Genomic DNA, 26,301 nt, shown 5'->3' with positions numbered 1-26,301 from the left:
GTATAGTAATACAAGAGCTCTGAACCTTCCCTAGTAGCATCAGACAGACAGTGCAGATGTTTTAGCTGGGGGGGGGGGTCACATGCTGTCGGTTGCCTGCACCCACCAGCCTTCTGCAATATCAAAAACCTTCTTCTGCGTTTGAATCTCCCTTGACCTTGGACACCTTCAACTTGAAATTGCTCTGCACAGTTCTACTGAAAGGAGTGGGGCTTCAGAACAGCACATGTTAATGGGTTTTGTGCAAGAAATAGATTCTTCCGTAGGTGCAGGAACATGAAGATTAATGGGAAAGAGTGATCAGTAACTGGACTGTTTGTTGAATGGAAGTTTCACAGTTTTGTTTGTGGGTCTGGTTTTGTTGTTTTATTTTCAATCTTCAGCTGCTGCAAAGGTGCTGGTGGTGGGAAATAGAATCTGAAAATGAGATATTTGTTTATTAATTTTAAAAGGGGGAAACAATAAGCCATTTGGCGTCATTTAAAATTTTTAACACATGGAAAATGTTTCTGCTTGGAACACTCACAACCCACTTTTGTTAACATTTCCCTTTTTAATTTCCCACTCAAAATCTGAAGATCCCCCACTCCACTACTTCTAATCATGAGACTCTGTAAGACCATTAAGTGCATCTTTTTCAAATGAAATATAAATAAATAACAGATGCACCCTACCTTTCTGGGCTCTTTGCTCTCATAAGATTTGAAGAAGATGAAAACACACATACTATCTAATTGCAGTGATGAGCAGCAGATGGTTTCTTTTTTCTTTTTAATTAGAAGCAAAAAAAAAAGAGTAGATCAACCCAAAACTTCTTTTAAAAAAAATTATTCCAGATGTCAAATAAAGTGAGTGTGAATGTAGTAAACATATATATTAAGGATAAATGTGCTTTCAAATGCTGGTGGCGGTTGAATTGCAACCTGATGTGGAAAGGGGGTGGGGGAGGGAGGCTGGAAAAATGAGGGAAACTGAAATTGAGAAATTTGTCCATTTCTAGTCCATCATAGTTCCTGGAAGGAAATCTCTTGCTTTAGTATAAAGATGGAGTTGGGTATGTTTAGGCTGGAGAAGAGAAGCCTGAGAGGTAATATAAAAACCATCTTCAAATATCTGAAGGGCTGTCACATGAAAGATCGAACAAGTTTGTTTTCTGCTGCTCCAGAGGGTAGGACTGTCAAGTTTGCATTTATTGGTACAGGAAGTATTGCTTTAAAGTGTAGAGATCTTTCCTAATTAATTCAAGAAGGTTCTGGAAGCTTCTCTGTGTTAGACAAGCTGGTGCAAGCTGGAAGTTTCTAGCTAACAGGCAAGCGTCTATCCTGCCTGGAAACAAGCAGGAGGTTCCTGATGTTTGGGTTATTCCTTCAGAGAAGCTGAACAGCTGGTTCAAACTGGTTCTGTTATCTCTTTCTGTCAAGGTCATGCTGACTATAATAATAGGCCAGAAGGACCCTAGGTTTCACTTTCTGTCTCTCTTTCCTTCTGGTGTGGCGGTCTGTATATAGTGTTAAGGTTTTAGTCTTATGGTCAGTTTAAGTTAAGTCTGCTGCAACTGGATTTCTTATGGACTGTGATAATCCTGAAGACTTGGATTTGTGACTGTTATGCTCATTTGCCTTCAGTAGAAAAAACTCTGCTGGATGAAGTTGATTGCCTATGGTTTATTTTATTTTTTTGGAACCCTGCAACATATTTAATTTTTTACTCTGCTAACTATACACTGGAGTCTGCTCTGGATCAATATGGAGCAGAATCATGACAAGGACCTGAACCAATGGGTTCAAATGACAGGAAAGAAGAGTCCAGCTAAACATTAGGAAGAAAACTCTGATGTTAAAAGCTGTTCAACAGTGGAATGGACCACCTCAGAAAGTGGTGGATTGGCCTTCACTGGAGGTTTTTAAACAGAGGTTGGATGGCCATCTGTCATGGAATCTTTAGCTGTGATTCCTGCTTTGCAGTGTGTTGGACTAGGTGAGGATACCTTCCAGCTTTATGATTCTATTGTTCAGCATCCAGTTACTACCGGGTTATGGCAGTGGTGTTTTTGTTTGTTTTCTGTTCCAAAGATGGCATGCTGCCAGCAAAGACTATAAACTCACGCTGAAGCCTTTTCTCCAACATCTAATGCCTTTAACTTGATGTTTGAGCGACAAGCCTAATAGCTAAAATTATAGGCAAATCAAAACCCTCTCGGGCTTTTCTTCTGTGACAAGATTTAACTTGACACTCAATATTAAACAATGAGGTGCGTCGGGTCTTGTCCCCTTCCCGAGATTGCCATTTGCACTCGTGCTGTTAAGTTTGATAGCTGAGAATGCCACGATCGATAAGTGCATGGTGAGGTTAGACAGCAGAAGCAATCGGAGTTTGGGGATGAGAGAAGACACTGAGTTTTTGGATTGTGATACAGACAAGTGGGCTCCCACTACAAAATTGGTGTGCCTAGGCCAGGGGACATTCAAAGCTCCTCCTTCTCAGGTAGAAGACTGTTCGGGGCAAGTCAATGGGTAGGCACCGTCGCACATCAATATGATGTAGTAGTTAGAGTGTCAGACTAACAGCTTGGGGACCAGGGTTCAAATCTCCTCTCAGCCATGAAGTTCACTGGTCCCCTTGGGCCAGTCACTGCCTCCTCTCAGCCTAACCTACTGCACAGAGTGGTTGTGAGGATAAAATGGGGAAGAGAACCATTTACAGTACACCACCTTTAGTGCTTGGGGGGTATATGAATGTATTAAATATATAAAATAAAGATCTGTACACCCCTTTGTCCACCCTCCCTTTCCAGCCACTTTGTTCCACTCCTCCCCCTTCACTGGGGTGGCACTGGTCTTTCCTTACATATTTCACTTTCCTGGCCTTAAAATTGAGCATGTGTATATGCTGTTCCTCTGTAGATGGGGTAAAGCCCAGCGGTGAGTCAATTGTAAAGCCAATTCTCTAAGGTGATTCTATCATATTACTTTTCAAGTGGAAGCATTTATAGGAAGTTTGATAAGCCGTTTGGTGACTAACGTAAGTGCCAAGAATTATTGTGTGGTCACTAACATGATTGCAGATAAATATTGTATGGTTATTTTACAGTAAAACAGTCATCTTCAAATCACAAAAGAACCCTCAGAGTTCTACAGCAGCCTTTGCTAATTTTGTGTCCACAGATCTTGATGGATGACAACGCTCATCCTCCCCATCCAGCAGGGCCAATGGACAAGTGAGGACAGGAGTTGTCATCCAATAAGATCTGGGAATCCAAGGTTGGGGAAGGATCCAGAGGATGGAGGTAACCATAATGACCGCCTCCTTCCCTGCAGACCCTCCTGGATGTTGAGAATGGCAGAGAAGGTCCTCTTGGTTCTTCCACTGCCCTCAGAAGCATGGTTGTTGGTGGCGGCCTGGAAGAGGGCATTCTCTGTGGAAGCCCCTAAATTGTGGGACTTCCTGCCCACAGAGGTGTGTCTGGTACCTTCATTACACAGCTTTCATCATATACTAAAGATACACCACTTTAGCCTGGCTTTTGATATTTGAGAGATAAATATCTTAGGACCAACCTTATTTCTGTGGTTGTAAATTGTTCTAAAATGTTTTTAACATTGTGCTTTAATTGTTGTAAATTGCCCTTAGGGTCAAGAGTGGCATGTTGTTGTTGTTGTTGTTGTTGTTGTTGTTCTGAGGAGACACCTGAAGAGTTTCCTTTGTTTTATCTTGGAATAAATATATGCTTCAAAGGAAATTGATCATAACTTTCTCCTCTTATTTCCCACAGTTTGTGGTAATAGCCAGCATTGTCAATTTTAAACCTCTGACCTACGATGAGTACGTCTTCCCACCCTGGGCCAACTCTGTTGGATGGGGGATAGCATTGTCATCAATGATCCTTGTACCTGTGTGTGCCCTCTATAAATTACTGAAGGCGCGAGGGACCTTTAAACAAGTGAGTGGCCAAGCAGTGAAATGTCATGGAAATGTTCTTTGTGAAATGAAAATCGCCAGTATTAAGCTAAGAGTTTGCTTTCTTTAATTCCACAAACACTTTTGCAAATAGGTGACCTTTTGGAAGCAGCTTTTAAGTAATTTGCCATTTCAAGAAGGGATTTAGGACTCTTTTTCTACTTCCTGTTCTGGAAGTTTGGAAGCTGAAACACCCCAGGACCTGACCTATTAAAGGACAAACTAGGCATGAGATCCATCATCTCCTTTTCTAGCACGATGATAGTCAATTTGGTGCCCTGCAGGTGCTGTTGGACTCCATTTCCCATCAGCCCCAGTCTGTGTAGCCAATGGGCAAGGATGGTGGGAGTTGTAGTCTAGAGGGCACCCTGTTGGCTCTGCTAGCAACTTGTTCTTAACTTCAAAACATCTGCAGAGATTAGATTAAGGAGTGGAATTGGTTGAGCATTTCTTTTATGCCATTTCTATGATTTGAAATTTACTCCTTGAATGTGCCAGGACTAATCGAAGCTTCAGACTGGAAGGGATATGATTTCAATCAGGAAAAAAAAACAGTGTTGGGGAGAACCATTAACACCCTCCACCCCCAAGTGCATCCCTGAGTGCCTGTTTTGGCATTAAGTGGTATATCAGTGAATAAAACATGATAATAATGTATAGAAGCAAAATATAATGGGGAAGCTTTTAAGATACGCTTCCTTGCCTTGGATGTGAAAATAAATTCTATTACAGAAAATGAGTTACAGGAAAATCTTCCACACACCAGATGTGAAAATAAATGGGGGAAACCCTTCTCTGCAGTTTTTTTTCACACTTTAGTTGTTAATGGAGACGAATCACTTGCAAAGTAATGGGAATGTGGCTTGAGCAAGAGGTCAAGACAGAGGTCAAGGCTAGGACAGAGGCAGTGACGGTGACACTCCTTTTCCAAATTTAAATCCCAGCTGTTATTTCGAAACTCTCTCTGTAGACCAGTGATGGCAAAGGGTTCTAGTTCAGTGGTAGAGCATCTGCCTTGCATACAGGCCCCTCCAGGTTCAATCCCCAGCATCTTCAGGTAAGGATGGAGGGAAGCCCTATCTGAAACTCTGAAGAGCCACTGGCAGTCAGTGTAGGCAATTCTGAGCTAGATGGACCAACTGTCTGACTCAGTATAAAACAGCTTTCTATGTTCCTAACCTGTTGCTCTCCTGGCATTGTTGGACTACAAATCCCATTGCCTGACCATGCTGGCAAAGTCTGATGAGAGTTGCAGTCCAGCAACATGGAGGGAGGGGCACAGGTTAACCAGCACTGGCATAAGGGTAAAGGTAAAGGTAAAGGGACCCCTGACCATTAGGTCCAGTCGTGGACGACTCTGGGGTTGAGGCACTCATTTCGCTTTACTGGCCGAGGGAGCCGGCGTACAGCTTCCAGGTCATGTGGCCACCATGACTAAGCCGCTTCTGGCGAACCAGAGCAGCACATGGAAACTCTGTTTACCTTCCCGTCGGAGCAGTACCTATTTATCTACTTGCACTTTGACGTGCTTTCGGACTGCTAGGTTGGCAGGAGCAGGGACCGAGCAACGGGAGCTCACCCCATCGTGGTGATTCGAACCACCGACCTTCTGATCGGCAAGCCCTAGGCTCTGTGGTTTAACCCACAGCGCCACCCACGTCCCAGTGGTATAAGGATACAGAACCCAAAATTTATCATATTTGGTTTATCTTTACTTTCTAAAAGAGAGCCTTGGTTTCTATGGTGAAAAAATGTCTCCCATTATTCTGCATTGCAATTTCACTGTGCTCGCTTCCCAATTACCATCACTAAACTGTGCAGAATTAAGTTTTGTGATCATATTAATTTTCCTGTCACTGCCATTGGAAAGCCTTCTCAGTGCTGTCATGTTCACTTTACATGTACTTTAGCCTTTCAGTAAGAAAGCATGAAGGCACAATTTTCCCTCTCTTGCTTTTTCACTTCCCAGCATCTTCTATTGCAAAGCAGGTTCAAAGCAGGTTATGTTATTTGCCACTAAGCTTTCTGTGTCCCACGCCTGCCTTTTGTTTAAGGTGCTGTGATGTCACAGAGTCCTCACATGCAGCCAAAGATGTCTGTGTAACTTGTGATGTGTTTACTCCCGCACTAACTAAAGTGTGTTTTCATTACTAAAAACAAAAATATAAGTCAAAAGCTTTATTCCGTCATCAGTGTGCAAGTATAATTTCCCTTAAAGTGATTTTTCTCCTCTGCCTGTGCTCCTCTGTAGAGACTAGCATATTGCATCACACCTGAGAATGAACACCATCTTGTAACAGAAGGGAATGTGCGGCAGTATAAGGTTTGTATTCTTCTCTGAACTTTATTCATTTGTAAATGCCCATTCCTTGAAAAGATGTACAGGGTAATAATGTACATCAAACAGGAATATATGAATCACAAACGTGTATATGTGTACGGAGAGACAAATGGGTTATATTCACACGCCAAACTGATACTTTGATTCTGAACCATTGTATAAGAGTTTTATTAGAAAGAAAGAAAGCCTCTTGGATTTATGTAGAGCAGGGTAGCCAATGTCCCTTCCAGCTGTTGGCGGACTACAACTCCCATCATCCCTACCATAGGCCATGCTTCCTGGGACTGATGGGAGTAGGTGTCCCACAACATTTGGACATCCTGATATAGTGGGATCCATGTCATTTTTGCAAAGAGCAGTATGGACCTTTTTGCAGAGAAGTTTTCCAAACCCAAAGAAATTTGAAGTTCAGAGGCTGTACTTACTGATTTTATATCTATTGCTCACTAGCCTTCTCTTCAGGTTTTAGCCTCGTGAAGTGTGCAGGGGAGGGAGGTCTTCATCATTGTTTTTTCCTAGAATTTAGCAATACAATTAACAACATCACCATAGTATTCAGACAAATCTTTTCTTCTTCTTTTCCCCCTTGCAGTTCCAGCATTGGCTAGCTATATGATGATTAAGAAAAGGAAAGCCAGTACATTATAAAGATAAATTGGGAATACCTGTGAAATCAGTGACAAAGCTCTCAATCATGCTTGGTCCTGGCAGGCTGCCACACTCCGAAGAGTATCTCCAGCTTTCTTTGGGTGAAGATTCACCATTCACACACTATCACACAATCATACAGTTTGTCAAATGAACTTCTCAGACCATTCATTGGTTTTTGTTTAAGGTTTACAGGGTGGGTGGGGATTAACACATAAGTTCTCAGTGTGCTGATCTTGATCCTGACCAAAGGAGTCATCTTTGCTAATGACTGAAGCAAAAATTGGGGGGGGGGGGGAGAGAGAGATAAAAATCAGTGTTCAGCTAAAGGCTGTCTTATCTGGGGGAAGAAAGATCAACATATTTCAAATGCTTGTTTCAAAGGGAGAAAATAGGAAGGTGCCTTATACCAAGTCAGATCATTGATCCATCTAGCTCAGTATTATCTACACTAACTGGCAGCAGCTCTCTAGGCTTTCAGATAGGAGATATTCCCAACCCTACCTGGAGACTCCATGGATTGAACCTGGGACCTTTGCATGCAAATCAGGTGCTCTGCCCCCGAGCCACGGCCTTCTCCCTTTAAAGTATGTCTGGCATTGGTCTGACTAGACAAAATTCTAGCCTCTGAAACAGGTATGTCCACCTGCAAATCAACATTTGATTGTGAAATCATAGACCCCAGTCCCATTGTCAAATTGCTCTTAGCATCAAGATGTCTCCCCCTCCCATGTTCAGTCAAGTGGGTGACTTGCTTAGGTAGAACTTTGGAACACCCCCTTGTCATTTCTGGTGCGATACTTTTCTCAACAAAGGTGGTTGTCTTAGTTGCACATATCTGCCGTTCCTGGAAAGTGGCCGGAGTTGGAATTAGGTTCCAAGCTCTTGAGGCCAAATGGCAGAGAATCTCTCTCTCTCTCTCTCTCTCTCTCTCTCTCTCTCTCTGTGTGTGTGTGTGTGTGTGTGTGTGTGTGTCACTGGGCAAAATCATTCCCTAGTAGTTCCTGTGTTTTCTACACAAGTGAAAGTGGAGGACCAGAGAGAGAGAGAGAAGTAGTCAAATACTATTGCTATGCTTTGTTTATACTTTGTGCTTTAAAAATTATACACACACACACACACACACACACACCAAATTCATTATGCTCTCACACACATAAAATAAAAGGCACCACCAGCTGGCTGCATGTCAGGTGTGGATATGGTGGCTCCTCTGAATGGGTTGACCTATTCCACAAACCATCTTGTCAGTCCTTTATAACTGAAACATATATGTGCTCCTTGCTGATATACCATGATCTAAATTCTAATGATCTTCCACAGAAGCTAGAAAGACCAAATTTGGTTAGTATTCTTTTTTTTGGGAGAGGTGATAATCTAAAACACCAGTTTTAAAGAATGGATAAATTCAATAGCTTTTAGAGGGTTTAGCGTATGTCGTATAGGGAGCCCTCCAAAACCTAGTTTTGACCTAGTTCTCACTGAGATGGTAAAGCTGTGCATGGGCTCTACCAATTTAGGCTTTTGTTTGGGGGTTCACATGGTGTAATGATCCACCATACCACCCCCAGCCAAATTTCTAAACAAGGTGCTTATCAACCTTTTTCAGCCCGAGAACTACATTCTTTCATGGACAACCTTCCAGGAACCACATCCCAGGAGCAGGCAGCAACCCAAGGAAAGAGTGAGTGGAGCAATGCAATTGGCTCTTACCTTTAGCACAGTAGGCTACAGTCAAGCTACATGTATATTATTTTCAGAAAGGCAGCCAACCCCTCACAACACACATTTTTCTATCCAGGAAAGCAAAAGGCATGCTCACGTCAGGGACACATTCCAGCCAAGGGAGATATGGAGCAGGGTAAGTGTAGCTTGGGGAGAAGGGGCTACAGAAGGACAGTGCCTGGGGAAAGTCCAGTAGCTTTGAAGTTCCAACCGACAGAGCCTCTCTCAAGCCTTTCTGCCTACGACCTCTTCCTGACCCCCGCTTTTCCCCTCTTCCTCCTCCTTGCTACCACCAACAGATCGTAACTATCAGCATTCTACCTCAGAAAGTTCCTTCTCATCCACCTCTCCAGCCTCATTTCAAGTAGGGTATGTACACACTCATTTTCTCCTCTCCCACCCATAATAAGTGAAGCCAGGCTTTCAGAAGTTATTTGCCACAGAGGAGGGGGGAAATGTTGCCCTTATGTGGGGCTCTGGGAGCAGTTTTTGCTCCACTGCATACCCTTCTACACATCTGCCCAGCACATTGATTTCATTTCAAGAAGTCTAATAGCAAGAAGTCCATCTGACCCCAGTGTGCCTTAACATCATGATATGCTGTTTAGTATTAGCATGACATCCACACCAAATCAGACTGTTGTGCAATTAATGCACCACAAACACTTTGAGTGTAGATGTTTTATGAAGTAAAGTAACCCAGACAATACAAATCTTCATTCTTCACTTTTCTATACATTGCTTTCATTGTCCTGTCTTTTCATCTAACATCCCCTTGAGAGTAAGTGCTTTAGATCTGAGGAACCACCAAACCTTGTTATATTAGTGCTGTGCATGAAGGGCAATTTGAAACTGGATAGAAATAGCGAACCTAAGAATACCAAATCATCCAGTTTAGTATTAAACAAACCTCATCCACATGGCCAAGTGCCAAAATTGTGTCTCCCTCTAGCAACACCAGCTACTGTTCCACTGTTGAGGACATGGAACAGAAGCTTATGGTAGAGAAGACCCAAATATGCTCAGTTTGGGTCTTTCCAAAGTCATGTGCAAATCCCAGTGTTGGACTGATATTCATTTGAATGGAAGAAGCAGAGGCACTTTTGACAGAGAACACCCTCAAAGACCCACCTGTTCTGTTTTGTTTTCCATCTTTAAGATGGATTCTTGGCAATAATTTAATTCTGAGTGTTCAGCAGGCAGAAGACCAGTAACTTTATGACTCTGTGATCACAAATTGAAGTCAGCATGAGTCTACACAAAGTCAACAGCTTCCCCTTTTGGACTCAATATTTAATTCATTGAAGGAGTATCAGAAATAGCATTTGAAAACTGTAGCAGAGGATTATGCCTTTGTGTTACCTCAAATCATCTTCACAGATCTTGGTGTCATACCCAAATGAATCTCTGGAAGGGTGTGCAATGCTGGTGAGGGGAGCCTGGCTGTTGTTGGGGCTCACCTGCTGCCAGTCTTTTATGTACCTGTGGATCAGCCTTCAAAATTATAAATGATCTGCTTCCATATATCTGTATAATGTACCTGATAGCCGGGATCCAAAGGGTTGTTTTAACCAGGCCCGGTGGGATTTTTGACTCGCTTTACTTTGAGTAGCAGAAATGAGTTTCACATCAAATTTTCATAAGGGTAAATTTTCACTGTGAAAGTTGTCATCTCAGGGTGAGACGGAGAGGGTCACCTTCTGCAACTTGCAGTATTCTGTATTTTTTTCTTCATGCTGGTTGGCAGCCATTGTCCCTTGACTTGCAAAGAGGTGTAGCAGCACACACATTGCAATACACACACACACACACACACACATTCACAAAAACAGTTCCCAACCTGTTTTGGCTCAGCACTAGCAAACATCCATACTCATGAATTATACCCAACTAAGTTCTGCTCAGAGTAAATCCGTTGAGACTGAAAGACCTATTTTAGTCCTGTATGTTAATTTCAATGTGTCTAAACTGAGTAGAACGAACATTAGATACAAATGCTAATGGTCACCTGCCTTGAAGCTCTCTACAGTTTCAGAAATGGTCATGGATTAACAGAGGTGAAGATAAGTAAAAAAAAAAAAAGCCCCTTGAATGTGGCTACCTAATTGTGTCACCCTTTGGATCCTGGCTCCTATGATCTTTTCCTCAATCATGCACTTCATTCTATTAAAGCAGGAACCTTTTCCCAAATATTGTGCAAGTATCTTACACCATATAGTCTTTTCAAGTTTGCCTTACTGAGAAGAGCTTTATAGTTAGCATTTACTTGGTTGCTTTCCCCCTATCCTTTTGCTTAATTTGTAATGCCTTTTTATAGCAAAAGGTTCAATAAGGGTACCTCTGTGTATATCAATATTTTTATCAGTTTTTTTTTATTTTTTCATAAAATGAAAACAAATGTATATTGTAAAATGAAATGTTTTATGCTTATTATGTGGGAAGCTCCCATCAAACCCAATCTGGTTAGCCAGTCTAGTTAGATCTGGGCTAGCAGGATGGGCTCGCCTTTTTTGAATCACAGTGTAACGTGATAGAAGGAGAATAACGCATTGGCATCAACAGTGTTGTGATCTGCAGTGCAATATTCTCCAAAGCTGCCTTAATCTGATAAAGGAAGTCATGTGTATTTGTAGTCTATATTCTCCAGAAACCAGAGTATTTTTTGTGTCTGTTTATTGGGAGGGGAAGAAAACTATGTGTAACCAAAATTGGAAGTGAGGATGGGAAACCCAACCCATTGCTCTGATCTAGCTTTTCATGTATAATCTGCATGCACAAAACACATAGGCTCAGGTTCCCATTAACCGAGCCACCAGTGTCCCAAAATACATGTGCGTCTTTATAGATCATCTCCCTTAATGGAAATGATGGGGGGGGGGGAGCCATTCTAGGTAATCTTGTGTATTCATTAAAAAGCACCCACTTCACTACTATAATGGACAGAGCACAGGGCTTGGAGCTAGCAATGACTAAGGCCCAGATCTCTTCTCAAAGCAAACTTGGTGGCCTTGGGCAAGACTCTTGTCTCTCAGCCCACAGGGTTGTTGTGAAAATTAAAGGTGACCCCCCCGCCCACACACACCATCTAAAGCACCCCACAAACCCTTTGGAGAAGTGATGGAAGACAAATGTGAGTAACAGACTCATCAGTCACTGGATTGGGGCCAGTTTGTTATTGAGACTCTATGGAACCTGAAAGATCTCCAGGGACCTCTTTGGATTCTTCTGATACATTTGGAGCAGAGCTTATTTTTAATTAAAGATGAATGAGAGCTCACTCGTCCCCAAAGGCGTCAATCTCAACAGAGTACTTGATATCACAGGAAGGTGTGTACAACTGCCCAGGCAAGTCCTGGAAGATTCACAGCTCTTTCCATTGGCTTCAGCCCTCTGTAGGTGCAGTCAGCAACTCTTTCCTTTTAACACAGCCCTGTTATTACTTTAGGCAACTGAAAATATCAACTTATTCTATTCCCTTCCCACTACCTGCCCCCCATGAGAGTTGGGACAAAGCTGCATCCCTTGGTATGGAACCTGGAATAGCCACATCCCCTATAATTATGGACTTAAGTGTGATGTATGCACTGGTTGACTATATTCAAGATGTGGGTCAAGTTGTTGAGTGTGAAATATTTGTCCTCATTTTTTTTTAATGTCCTCCTATGGGTCAGTGTAAATAAGAGTCAGTGTTTTTGTTTTTTGTTTTTTTTAAAAAAAGCTGTGCACTGTAAATGTTAGGGGATTCTTCAAATATTGTGTTACAAAGTCTTATTTAAGTTGACATAGAAATATGCACTAAAATGAAGTATATACAATAAAGAGTATCTTCTGTACCAATAAAACTGTTTTGCAAGGTGTTGTATTTTACAAAATAGTGGTTGTGATGTTCTTGAAGGCATCAGTGAGGTTAGATTACTGCAAAGCGTTATACGTAGGAATGCCTCTGAAGATGGTTCAGAAACTTCAGCTAGTGCAGAATTCAGCAGCCAGGTTGCTCACCGGGGCAAGACAGTTTGAGCATATTACACCTATCCTGGTCAAACTGTAAGGTAAAGGTAAAGGGACCCCTGACCATTAGGTCCAGTCGTGTCCGACTCTGGGATTGCGGTGCTCATCTCACATTACTGGCCGAGGGAGCCGGCGTACAGCTTCCGGGTCACGTGGCCAGCATGACTAAACCGCTTCTAGTGAACCAGAGCAGTGCACAGAAACACCGTTTACCTTCCCGCCAGAGAAGTACCTATTTATCTACTTGCACTTTGACGTGCTTTTGAACTGCTAGGTTGGCAGGAGCTGGGACAAAGCAACGGGAGCTCACCCCATCGCGGGGATTCGAACCGCCAACCTTCTGATCAGCAAGCCCTAGGCTCTGTGGTTTAATCCACAGTGCCACCTGTGTCTGTACTGGCTACCAATTAGTTTCTGCACCCAATTCAAAGTGCTGGTTTTGACCTATAAAGCCTTAAATGGCTCAGGAGCACAATACCTCAATGACCACCTCTTTCCATATGAACCTACCCAGAACCTGAGATCATCTTCTGAGGCCCTTCTTCGTGTGCCTCCTCCATGAGAGGTCCAGAAGGTGGCAACACAACAACAAGCCTTTTCAGCAGTGACTCCCCATTTGTGGAATGCTCACCCCAGGGAGCTGGGTGCCTTCATTATACACCTTTAGGTGCCAGGCCTTTTTAACCAGGCCTTTGGTTGATTGACATCCAATGCCCTTTTAAAATGTGTTGGGGGAGGATTTGGGTTGTTTTTATTTCATTTTATCTTGATTATGTATTTTGTGTTTTTATATTGTGGGTTGATGGGAACTGTCATCCAGAACATCTCAAGGGCACCAAGTTGGCTACCCCTGAGGTAGGTCTTTAGTCAGAACTAGCAGAGTTCTTCTTGTGTTCTTTCAAAGGCTTAAGTCTTAAGATGACATACTCAGGGTCATTTAATTTAGCTTTGCCTGATAGGGTTGCAATGCATCTGGAATTTCCTGGGCATACCCAGAATACTGTATCCAAAAGCAGTATTTGGGCACAAATCAGACTCAAGCTTCATAATTCAATGGCTGTGAATATGAACTTCAGTTACCCAGAAAGCTCACTTGCAATACAGGGTGGTTTAAAAGAAATTAAAACCCATTAAAACTCAATTAAAATTGCACTATCTGTGGAGCTCTGGAGCCAGCTGCCTGAACAGTCGCCATGTTAACTAGAAGTCCCAGTTCAGAATACAGGGTGAGCATTGTAACTCCCCACAAGTCAGTTCATCTCCGACTTGGGCTTTAATCCAAACCAGAGAGGAATTCCTTGCACAATTGCTTACCTCTGCTCCAATTTTCCACCCTCTGCTTCTGAATCACCAGCACACACTCCCCTTCCCAACAACCTACTTAAATTACAGTGATTCTGACTGGTGTGGGATCAAAAAGGGAGTGGGTATACCTCTCTGCCCACTCCCATCTCCAATGCTACTACAGCAGCACTCCAGGCACCAGGAGGACTGGGTGAGTGCAATTTCCCCAGTGCTCCCAAAATGTGTCTGGGTTGCTGGGAAAGCTAAAATTCCCAGGCATCCTGGTGTGAAGTCCACTGCATTGCCAGTGCCAGGCTTTCTTCCACTGGAGCTTCAACAGAAGTAGCACCTTTGGAGTAAGTGATCATGAGTGTGGCAGGCTCAGAAGTGAGCGAACAGGTTTGGGAGGTTCATGGAGTAAGTGGGAGAGGAACCAGACTGTATTATAGACCCTTGCTCTGGGGTCCAACCAGTTTAACACATAGTATTTCAGAATAAGCCAAGCTATTGCCTGATCATCATCTACATAGTTCTACATCGGCTAAAGCTTACATCCACACCATACATTTAAAGCACTTTTATAGCAGTGCAACAGTCATGCCTCCCCCCCCCCTAATAATCCTGGGAACTGTAGATTGTTAAGGGTACTTAGAGTTGTTAGCAGACCCTCTCACAGACCTACAATTCCCAGCACCCTTGGCCAACTACAGTTCCCAGGATTCTTTGACGGAAACTACAACTGTTAAAGGGGTATAAGGGTGCTGCAAATGTATTGTGTAGTGCAGTGATGGCCAAACTTGGCCCTCCAGCTCTTTTGGGACTACAATTCCCATCATCCCTGACCACTGGTCCTGTTAGCTAGGGATGGTGGAAGTTGTAGTCCCAAAACAGCTGGAGGGTCAAGTCTGGCCATAACTGGTGTAGTGTGACCAAAGTAAACTAACCTGCCTGAGTCTTTGGATGTTATGTGCACACACCATTCGTCTTCACTTTAGAGAGTCTATGGCAGCACAATCCAAAGCACATTTACTTGGCAGTAAATTCCACTGGGGTCAGAAGGATTTATTTCTGGGCAAGGATGCTTAAGACTCATTACACTTCAAGTATAGCTTTTAATGTCTTTAATTGCTCTCCTGAAGAACTGGAGAGAATGAGAGCAGAATGAAATAAATGTTCTGGTTCATGGAGGGTGACGACGAAAATATGGCGAGTACCACTGTCGCCACAATAACTATGGATTAATTCCAAACATCTGATCTGATGACATTGAATTATAGCGAAGGGAGGAAGTTAACCAAAAGGAACAAGAAATGGCTCTAAATGGTCCAGCTATGCTAGCAAATCACAATGGAAAGAAAAGGCACAATCAGTTGCCCAGCTGTGATTTTGCACAACCCATCATGAAAGCTTGAGTTTAAGTGACGGCCATTGCTTATGCTTAGCAAGCTACTGGTCCTCATGAATGCAAGGGGAAACTCTTCATTTTAAAAAATTGCTAAAGGTTTTGCAAAAGAAGAGTCTGGGCAAAGAGTGATGGTAGGAGTTGCTCACTCATAGCCTTCTTACCTGGAGATGTTTGTGCCAATGCATGGATGTCCAGGGGGCAGGCACAGAACTCTGCTTCCCATTCGTTCCATTGACCTTGCTTCCTGTGAGTGGAGAGGGCTGTCACATGGCAATGCCTTCCCCTCCCTGTGGTTATCTATGGCTGTATAGAACCATGTTCCAATAAGAACACAGGACTATTGTCAAAATTTTCTCCAGCACTTCCTTCTTTTCCCTACCATTCTCCATCAATTAATGAGGAAAGGGAATTGCACTTGAACATAATCATTATTGTTGTTAAAGGGAGATAAAATCTCAGTGAAATTATCAAGGGTCTGGTACAGGGCTTCTGTTGTTCTTAGCTTACTTTCAAGGTGGGCTAGGGTGCTTGTGGGTGTCCTGCCTTTCAATCAACAAATCATCTCACCAGTAGCCTGTGCTCTGCAGGATTCTTGGGTGCCCACATTTCAATTAAAGCTCATGGGGCTTTTTCAGATCAGTAAATGTGGACAGCTAGGGAGGCTGCAGGGTGCCAGGGTGCTTACTGGGAAGGAAAATACACATGCCACTCTTGGCCACTCAAGGAGCAGAAGTATCAATGGGTACTAGTCAATATGGTTATGTTCTGCCTCCATGTTTGGAGGTAGTGATGCTTCTGAATACCAGTTGCTGGAAACCACAGGAGGGGAGAGTGCTCTTGTGTTCAGATCCTGCTTTTGGGATTCCCACAAGCATCTAGGTGGACACTGAGAGCAGGATGCTGGACTAAACAAACCATTTGCCTGGTCCAGCTGGCTCTTCTTATGTTCTTATGCCATGATAAAGTTAGCGCAAACCCCAACACCTCCCCAAAGTATATAATAATCCTTAAGAAATTATCAAAGGGCCTGAGAATGAAGCATAAAAAGGAAGCCTCTTTCACAGAGGAAGAAACCCTTTGAGAAACCAGAAGACAGATTTGCACATAGCACTACAAAGGGCAGCAGATGAAGTTTTGAGCTCAAACACAAGCATGAAGACATTTCAGAGCAACCCACACACACACACACACTTTGCTGCTCTTCCAGCCCTGTGCTCAGTCTCACCTAATTATTTTTCGAACTCACAGGGAAAATGGGGTTGGTTTTCACTTGGCTGGAGCACTAAGAACAAGGCATGTTTGTGTGTAGCTGAGCTAATGCCAAGCCATTCTTGGGCATCTGGGCACTAAATTAGAGTATGAGGTGAATGTCAAAGCACACAAGGAAAATGAAGTTTGGGTAGGAGAGAGAGATTTGTGTGAAGCCATTAATACCTTGCAATAAGGCCAGCTGTGCTCTGCATTGCAGAAGGAAGAATTCAGGAAGAAGCACAAAGAACTTCAGAAACCGAAATCTCCACACCATTCCATCTTCCCTGGCCTATTGTAGTTTCACAGCCCCAGAACAACGTGGCTCCAGCCCATTTGAAGATTGCTGCTGAAAGAGTGGAAAGACAGCCCATTTCTCCAACCTCAAGCCAATTTCCCCCCAGGCTTTGGAGTGGGCTAGCTGCAAGGTGAACACTTTAGGTTGAACCAAAGGCAGCTGGGAAGCTCCTCTGCAGATATATGCATTGGCTTCTAACCAAGTCAGCTTGAACCATAGCCTTGGATTTGAAATGCCTTTTAACTGTGCACAGAAGCTGGAGTTTTGTTCTTAAGCCAAAAATACTTGGGGTACCATATTCCTCCAGGCATCTGGTTGGCTGGAATAGATGGGCCATTGGCATGAACCAAGTGCCCATCTAATCCAGCATCCTGTTCTCACTGTGGCCAACCAGATGCCCACAAGCAGAGCCTGGCTGCAATGCCAATGCTCCCCACTTGTGATTCCCAGATTGCCTCTGGCACTAGATTCCACTGGCAAGCCATTGGATTGCACTGATTCCATAACTTTAATGTAGGGATTCCCAAACTTCTGAGCCCAGGGAAACATCTGAAAACCATATAATACCTATTTCACAGAAATGAACTTGTGATGCTTAGAACCTGACGCCAAACAGGCAAAACTCTTAAACCCAACCCAAAACAAACAATGCAGATTTGTTTTAAAGCAGGCAACACCCCACCAAGCACCCCCAATGGGTGGGTAGATAGAGGCCACATGGCTCTTGTCAAACTGAACCCGCCCTATCCAAATAAAAGTTTAAAATCCTCAAAAGGCACAAGTGACCCTTTGTAGTGAGGAAAGAGTTTCATGAAGCGTTTCTTATCACCACCTCCTCAGATTAATGAAGTGTCCCCTAAGCATTCCCCATTAAAGTTATCTTTCATGTGCTAAGTTGCAACTTCCTTTCAAGTTGTAGGTTTTATGTGGAAAATTGCAGCTTGTAAAATCCTTGCACACTACAGCCAGGAATTGCAAGCAGATGTGTAAAAGCGACCTCAACTTTGGGTCGTGGAGATGATAGCTGGCTGCAAGTCAATGGTAAGACGGTCTACAAGCGGCAACATAAACTCTCCATTCAGAACATCTGTCCATCCTTTTCTCATCGAAGTGCCAAATGGATTTCATTGATGTCCAGAATGTTCTGTCACTGCTGGCAACATACACTTAGAGAAGATACAATGTGGCCCTTGGAAATTTTGCCACAGATTTTTTTGGCTACAAATAATACAATTGTTTTTTTAAGGCTGCACAGAAGATGACTGAACGATTAAATGACTCACTACTCAAAACACACAATGGGATATTAAAACAGCAAGACAGAAAAGCAATTCAAATGCAGTCCAAAATTTGACAAAAACCAATTTCCAGCAGAGGGTTGCCCACCACTCCCCAGAAGTTATTGATCAGTTGTCTCTAAGCTGGTGACCTCAAAAATGTTTTTCAGCCCAACTTCCAGCAGCCCCAGTATAAATGGCCAGTGGTTAGAGATGATGGGTGCTGTACTTCAAAACATCGGTTGGGCACCAGTTTAAAAAGGCTGCTCTACCTCTTGGCTTTTGTTTGTTAATGGCAATGGAGGACAGCTTGTTGCAGTTTAAATGAATGCAGAGTGCAGAGTAGGACCTTCAACAAAATGTGGGACAGTGATTATTGTAATAAATTGGAATGCTACATGCACTTTTATAGAGACAGACAATTGGAACACAATAGATTCAATCCGGACCCAAGCAGTTGTCATCCAATCCCAAAACATTGCCCCCTGTCGCAAGGCCAGTGTGTCCTGTTCTAGTCTGGTGGAAAAGGTAGAAGACAATGTGGCAATATAGGCCAGGTGTTTCAGCACCACGGAGAACTCTGAGTGAGCCACTTGCTCCAAGAGAGGTTGAAAGCCACTTGAGCTTTTTCAAAGCCTCTGCCTCCGGGCCACATTTCCTAGGCTCTGGGCACTCCTCCTACATTCCATTGCCTTCCATCTGGTGAGCCCCCTGTGGCACTGGACCAGTGACATATTGAGGGGAGGATTTGGTTCCTTTGGCTCAAGGAAGGATGACCATGAGGGTATTGGCTCTGACTGTACAGCCCCTGTTGCTATGGGAGATGGCTCCAAAGGCTCCTGTCTGTCAACCTTAGGCTCAGTGGACTCCAGTAGCAGACTCACAGCTGTGAACCTGGTCTGGCTATTTAAATGGTGACTGCAACCTCTGGCTCTGTGTCTTGATCACTGCTGGATTCTGGGGTCATAATAGACAGCCTTCTATGAATCTGGTGCTCCCAATGTGCTGTTTGGTGCTTCTTATCACTAGTCATGAGGGGGGGGGCCCTCTCTCTCGCTGTGTGTGTGTGTGTGTGTGTGTGTGTGTGTGTGTGTTTAAAAATAATTAATGTGTGGAATTAGGGGTCTATTGCATTGCAACCTTATACCCTTGAAAAGGCCAGTAAATTTCACCTGGCGATTCCTATAAAATGTACAACCTTTTCTGCCCCCAGTGTATTTTCTCTTATTTAACCAGGCTTTATGGATACAATGTAAATGTTGATTTTATTATGTGGCCTATTCAAAAAGGGGTTGGGGTGAATGTCAGGCAAGCTTTAATAATAACAAAGAACACAAAGAAAACACACGTTGGCATTACCTTTAGAGAGGGCTAAAGCAGCTGATTATCAGGGGGCAGTGGGGGGGGGACAACAGAGCGCCACTGACTGCCCTCATAAGACAAAGTGTCCGTTGCTCACTGCTTATCACTCTTTTTTTTAAAAAAAAATCTCTTCTCACACAGCTGAAGCTTCACATTTGCCAAGACTGATCTCTCCCTCTCCATCACTCTTCTCACCCACTTACCAAAAATCTGGCTTTTAAAAAAGAAATCCCAACATTGCTTGCAGGTCTCTTAATCCTACCACGATGTTAAAAGTTTATTGGGTTTGAAGCAACTAGGAACTGCTAACCTCCTGTTCCCACCACTTCCAATATATTCCATCCCTCCCAAAGCACACACTCCAGCCACACACAGGTGAATAGAAATGAGCACAAGAGCCTGCTGGGTCAGCCCAGTGGCCCATGTGCTCAAGCACCCTGTTCTCACATGCACCAAATGGTGAACAAATCTTCTGTCTAGGTTTCAGCTGGCAGTGGGGGTGGGGGTTTCCAAGATGGAAAGATAATGTGTTTGAGTGCTATGACAACATGCTTACAGACTTCTGGCAGGCATATTAACATTTTACCATTCTGTTGGAAGCCGCCCAGAGTGGCTGGGGAAACTCAGCCAGATGGGCGGGGTATAAATAAATAAATAAATTATTATTATTATTATTATTATTATTATTATTATTATTTCGTTGGCCACTGTGAGAAAAAGGATGGGCTTTGTCATGTAGTTACATTTTGGGTTCCAAAGTCTATGCCCCATCTCAGTCCTCCATTCATCGGAAACACAACAACCTAGGAACAATGAAGCATTGTGCATGGAGGTGTTCATCCCCTAAATCTGAGAAAGCACAGAGGAAAAACCACAGAATATTGTGCTTAGTATGGCCCTCCAGACATTGTTGGACAACAACTCCCATCATTCCTGAGTGTTGATTAGAACTGATGGGAGCTGGAGTCCAACAACATCTGGAGGGCCACATGTTCCCCATCTCTGGAGTAGAGGATTCAACTTCCTGAAAACCTCAGCTCACATTATAAAGCAAATGCCCAAATGTCTATACCATATGGCTGTGAAGATAGGTGCTAGGTTGTGCAGGTAAAGCCTAGTGAAATCTGAGAAGCCAAGCAGCTGAATAAGATGTTAAGGTATCAAGATTACAGCAGCCTCCAGTTATTTGCTAGGGTGGCCAACATTTCACCAGCTTGACTGGCAAGTGATAAATCCTTATCTAGCCACAAAAAGCTTCGCCTGCTTTTTCAATGGATCATGCTGCTCTTAAAGACATAAAAAGGTAAAGATAAAGGACCCCTGACAGTTAAGTCCAGTCGCGAACGACTCTGGGGTTGCGGCGCTCATCTCGTTTTACTGGCCGAGGGAGCCGATGTTTGTCCGCGGACAGTTTTCCCAGGTCATGTGGCTAGCATGACTAAGCCGCTTCTGGCGAAACCAGAGCAGCGCACGGAAACGCCCTTTAGCTTCCCGCCGGAGCGGTACCTATTTATCTACTTGTAAAGACAGTGGTTCTGGTCAGCTGGCAACCTTATTCCTTAGGACTCCCCATGACTGCTAATATTATGCGGCATTACACAAAGTTACTCTACTCAGAAACCCACTTTCCTTGGCTAAACGAATAGAGGTCTGATATATCCTCCTGTTTTCTGCTGTGGAATAAATGGAAGTCTAGAACCAATAATTAAATGTACTTCTTGAAATGACTGCTAATTCCTTGAAATGTTTCATTGTCCTATCCTTTATTAAATGGCTCCTTCGATCTATTTATTGAACAACAGCTAAACTGTAAACCAGTCCATGCATCTCTATTTGACCTGTCTTCCTTTGTTCAGGACTGAGTTGCTTCGTATTTATTTCATGTGCCTTCAGAGGTGGGTAGTGCCCATCAGAGCTGAAGTCAGGGAGGCTATCAGTCGGTGCCAGAGGCAATGTCTGGCAGAGCCAGCTAATTTTGTTTGTGGAGTAGTTCCCCGTTTGCCCTAATGGGTCTGCCACCACTGGGGGACATGTCATTTTTGTCCAAAATAGATTGGGCTGGGCTGCATTGTTGAGAAGATTCTTTTGTATGGGAATAGTGTTCTTCTGAACTTTAAAGTAAGAGGAAGTCTTCTTCACTGCTTACTGTTATCATAAAAATATAGAATAAAGGAAGCAGCCTTATACAAACAGTGGTCCAGCCAGCTCAGTATTTTCTATGCTGCCTGGCAGAGGCTCTCCAGGGCTTCCGATAGTGGGCATTCTCAGCCCTACCCGGAGATGCTGAGGACTGAACCTGGGACCTTCTGCCTGCAAATCAGATGTTCTTCCACTAAGCTACGGCCTTCCCCAAACATAATACAACCTCGTGTTAAGGCCTTCTGGAATTTGAATATAATTTGTCTTTACAGGTGACATGAGAAGACCTGGCATTTTGATATTTCCCCCATCCAGCTCGTTTTCCTCTAGGCTCCTGCCCCACCCCTCACCGCCAATTGTCGTTATCGGATGTGAAAAAAGGTCAAGCTCAGAAAATTCTTTCAAATTTGGTTAAACAATAAAAGTCTGCAAAGCGACCGCAAACCTCAGCATAATTGTTGTGGCTTTGGGAGAACTTAATCCAATTCAGGGGAAGAAAAGGAGTGTTCGGAGAGCCAGCTTGTATCACAAACTCATTCGGACAATACCGGCGCTAATCTAATTGGCAAGATGTTAATCCGCCTGGTTCCCGAGCTAAAAGCTACCATTGTCAAAGAAAACCCTGCAATCTAATCAAATTTGAATATTTTAAGACTCTATAAAAAACAAATCCTCAAAGGGCACCTTTGCTGAGAATAGCCATTGACTTGAACATTTTCCAATGTACCTTGGCAGTTAGAATGACAGCAATGGTCAATATTTTGAGAAGCACAGCTCTTTGAATAAGGGGGTTCAATACTCTACTGACAGGAGCTCACACAAAGAGTTTGGTACCTTGTAGGAACATGAGGATCAGCCTTAAACTCGGAAAGAGCATGGATCCCTCTAGCTCAGTACTGGCCACACTGGCTGGCAGCAGCTCTCCAGAATTTCAGGCAGGAAGCTCTACCTGGGTATGTTTCAACCAAAGGAATTTCAAAGAAAGTATTTCAAGGGAAGCTAAGAGAATGTTGATGATACTAATAAACTGTATCAAAGGGGGTTCATACATCCTTAACTCAAAATGAATAATAGATAGGTTGTTTGATTCAGACTTGTACCAATTTATTTTTAACATGCTAGGAGAGTTTTGCCATGGATTGTATCCAAGATTAGTAAAACAGAAAAGAAAAGAAGACTGGTTTCTCAGAAATTCCTCTCTCTTAAAAATAAAACCAAATTCTTATTTATTTACACATTATGTTTCATGTGGACTTAAGGCACAGGGGTCACTATATTTAGCATTTTCCTATCTTACTCCATTAATTATTTGTGATAGCATAGTCTAAAATAAGACTATGAGACTGCAATAAAATGTCTAATGTTCCAACTAAACTTCGACAAGAACACTTGAGAAACTTGCAACACTGCACACAGGTTCCTTTCTGATATCAGTTTCTCCAATCATAATGATAGCCATTTGCTTGTTAATGATAATCTGCTATATACTTTGGAAAGTGGTTCACCTGTCATCTCTCTGTGCTTTTGAACACTATTGTAACCAAATTTCACACAATGGTTCCTGACACCAAGGAACAGATTTCCACCTATGTTTGGATGCAACCAGACACCATTTCAAATCAAGGTGGCAGACTGAACCTTGCAAGACTCTACTGTTTTTAACCATATTTTAACCCTTGCTTCCTTACCCCTAAATTCAGAACTAAGATGCCAGTTGATTGATAGGTGGGTGGCCCGTGAGAAGTCAGAAATTAGGATCTAGTCCAAAGGCCAGGAAAGGTTCCCTTTACAGAGCCTTGTTCTGATCCATCACAGATGGGGAACCTGATACGCTCCCCCTGCTGCTGGATTATGGTAATCCCGGCTCATTTGCCATGCTGGATGGAACCAATGGGAGTTGGAGGGCAACAACAATCAGAAAGCCAGTGGTTTCTCATCCCTAGCCCACACTGCCTGGCGACAGTCCTCCAAGGTCTCAGATAGGATTCTTTCCAAGCTTTATCCAGAGATGCCATGGATTGAACCTGGGACCTTCTGCAAACAACACAGAGCTACAGACCTGATTCAACTGGTAAGAGCGGGAGGAGTGATTTGAAGGGAGGCAGAGGGAAAGGTTGCGTGACTTAGCTATATGGAAACAAGATGAAATTGATTTTAAAATAATAATAATAATGCCAAATTTGGGCAGAATCCTTAACTTGCAATACATTACGTGTTTGCATATGAATGGATCGCTCCCATTCACCATTGAGACCCAGTCACTTACACATAAAGAGAATGACAGCTGTCATTGAAACAAAGGCAGCCAAGGAGACAAGCACATAAGAGGGTGCAAGATGGTAAAAAGCTAAGTCCCCATTAATCTGTCTTTTGAGAAGCCTTTTTGAGAAGGAGAAGGGGAAATCCTGCGATGCGCCCTTGATCTTTAATCATCCTTCCGCCCTTGAGTTCCTTCATACCCCCCACCCCCACCCCACCCTCTCCCCCCTTTCACACCGACCCTAATGCGCTTTCACCGCCCCTGGGAGAAGAAGAGGAGAGGAAGAGGTGGCGGCGGAATCGCTACCTATTCCTATAGGCAACCCCCCTTCACCTTGATTGCCACCCCGACGATCTACGCAAAAGACCTCGATTAATTTTTATTGTGCCATCCGTGCTCTCTCTCTCTCTTTCTCTCTCTCTCTCACCCCGGCTTGTTACTTAATGCCATGGGGCCTTCTCCAGGCTCATTGTAAACTCCACACAACTTAAGAGTGGCAAATTTGCTTTGTTAAGTTTCAGCTGAGCCCTTGTGGGTCTGATAAGCTTATCTTCCACAACTGAGCTGAACAGCAGGGTTTCAGTCAATAACCAGCTGTCTTCAGACTAAGTAGTAGGACCAGAATTCAAAGGGTTGGCACAATGGCACCCACTTGCTTGTGAAAGGCTCATGCAGACCAAAAGATACGTTTTTAAATGCAGACTGTTTTACTAACCCAAACCCTTTCCAACTTTTCCACTCTCTGTGGTGTGTGTGCTTTTGCCAGCACTATGGATCACTAAGCTGGCTGTTTACACATGAAGAGTATTCTTTCGTCTTATCGGTGCCTTCCTGCTGGTGAATCCATTATGCAGATGTCCCAACATGTACCTACTCCATAATAGTACAAACCGACCAGCAAATATTCGTCCATCATCACCACCCAGAAATCTCAGATATCACAATGATTAATGGTGACTTACCACCCAGGCTCCTGCAAATTCTTAGGTCCAGAACACTCCTGTAAATGTTTGGGATTTTAATCACCAGTACCAGGGCTGGGGAACCAGCGCCCCCCCCCCACCCTGGATCAACAGGACCCCAATTCCTATCTGTCCCAGTCAACAGGGCCAATAGTCAGGGAGGATGGGAGTTGTAGTCAGATAACATCTGGAGAGTCACTCCTGATATAAAGTAATAGCGAACTCATTTTCCATGTGAATCCTTATGTAGACATAATGGCACCATCCGTATCCCAATATTTAGGAATATAGGAAGCTGCCTTATACTGAGCAAGACTCATCTAGCTAATATCACTCCCTTGCCCAGCTTCTAAAGGGGTCCAGGCAGGAGTACATTTGCACGGGGAACAGAAAGAAGGGCATGAAGCCATTTCCGGCATTCTCCTGGGCATGTGCCACCATAGGGGCAAAGGATACAGAAAGCTAGCTGTGGGAATATGTTTTCAGGTGCTCCTGCAGCTTGCCGCAGTATGGTAGCCTTCTGTGCTATGCACGGAAGGCAAGGAGATCAGGCAAAGGTTTGTTGCCTAGATCCCTCCACGCTTGAGGCAAAGCGCGCCAAAATAGCCTTCAGTAACGGTCGGGAAGCAGTTTCCCGCCCGGAAACTCATCCAAATACTGTGTTGTGATTGGTCAATGTTGATGTTATGACGTTGTTCAGTTTACTAATAAATGGCCCCTGCTCTCTGTAGCGGTGTGTAGAGTGCACGAGACAAGCCAAGAGAGAACAACCGTGCGAAACAAGCCTAGAGAGAAAGAAAGCGAAAGAGAAACCAAGCCGCACAGAGTAGTAGTCGGGAGAGCACAACTCCACCATTGACTGCAGTCTCTTATTTCTTTTATTTCTAAATTTTATTTGGCCGCCTTCTTAGTTTTGGCCACCTCTTTTATCCTTTCCTTTTTTGGAACCTCAAGCCTTCGTAACTCCAGACGAGCCTTCGTGACTCCAAAGAAACCTTCGGAACTCCAAACAACAATCTCACGACCTTCAGCTTCATAACCAGCGGACCCATTCACGGCCAGTGGGAGCAGGCACTCCAGGAATTACTGGCTGTCCCAGATGTTGGTTATCCCCACAGCTAGCCATTGTCATGGTCTGGGTCGTAGGTGGCAGCAGTCCAGACACGCTGGGGACCAGGGTATGGATGGTAACAATGCTAGCAGTTCAATGGAGGATGGAAACTCAAGGAGGCTGGAATGCAGGAACAGAAACTGGAACAAGATCAAGGACAGGAGCACTGAAACAGGATCAGGAATTGGATCAGGAGCAAAAACAGGCACTGGCAACAGTAGGGTATAAAGCATTTTGCTGTGGCAAAGAACCAGGGCAAAATGCTGGCCTTTGGGG

General features: G+C 43.7%; 1 protein-coding gene across 1 annotated transcript in view; it reads left to right on the top strand.

Moving 5' to 3' along the window:
* The window catches only part of SLC6A2 (solute carrier family 6 member 2), a 60,387-nt gene extending 53,140 nt beyond the window's left edge, over positions 1 to 7,247 (top strand). The window contains exons 13-15 of the mRNA XM_033156839.1: positions 3,773 to 3,940; positions 6,209 to 6,280; positions 6,891 to 7,247. Coding sequence (XP_033012730.1) covers positions 3,773 to 3,940; positions 6,209 to 6,280; positions 6,891 to 6,914 — 264 coding nt within the window. The 3' untranslated portion in view covers positions 6,915 to 7,247. The remainder of the gene's footprint in view (positions 1 to 3,772; positions 3,941 to 6,208; positions 6,281 to 6,890) is intronic.
* Positions 7,248 to 26,301: the final 19,054 nt, after the last annotated feature.

This window comes from Lacerta agilis, chromosome 8, assembly GCF_009819535.1.
Source record: "Lacerta agilis isolate rLacAgi1 chromosome 8, rLacAgi1.pri, whole genome shotgun sequence".
Lineage (NCBI taxonomy): Eukaryota > Metazoa > Chordata > Lepidosauria > Squamata > Lacertidae > Lacerta > Lacerta agilis.
This window is presented reverse-complemented; position numbering and strand designations above follow the sequence as displayed.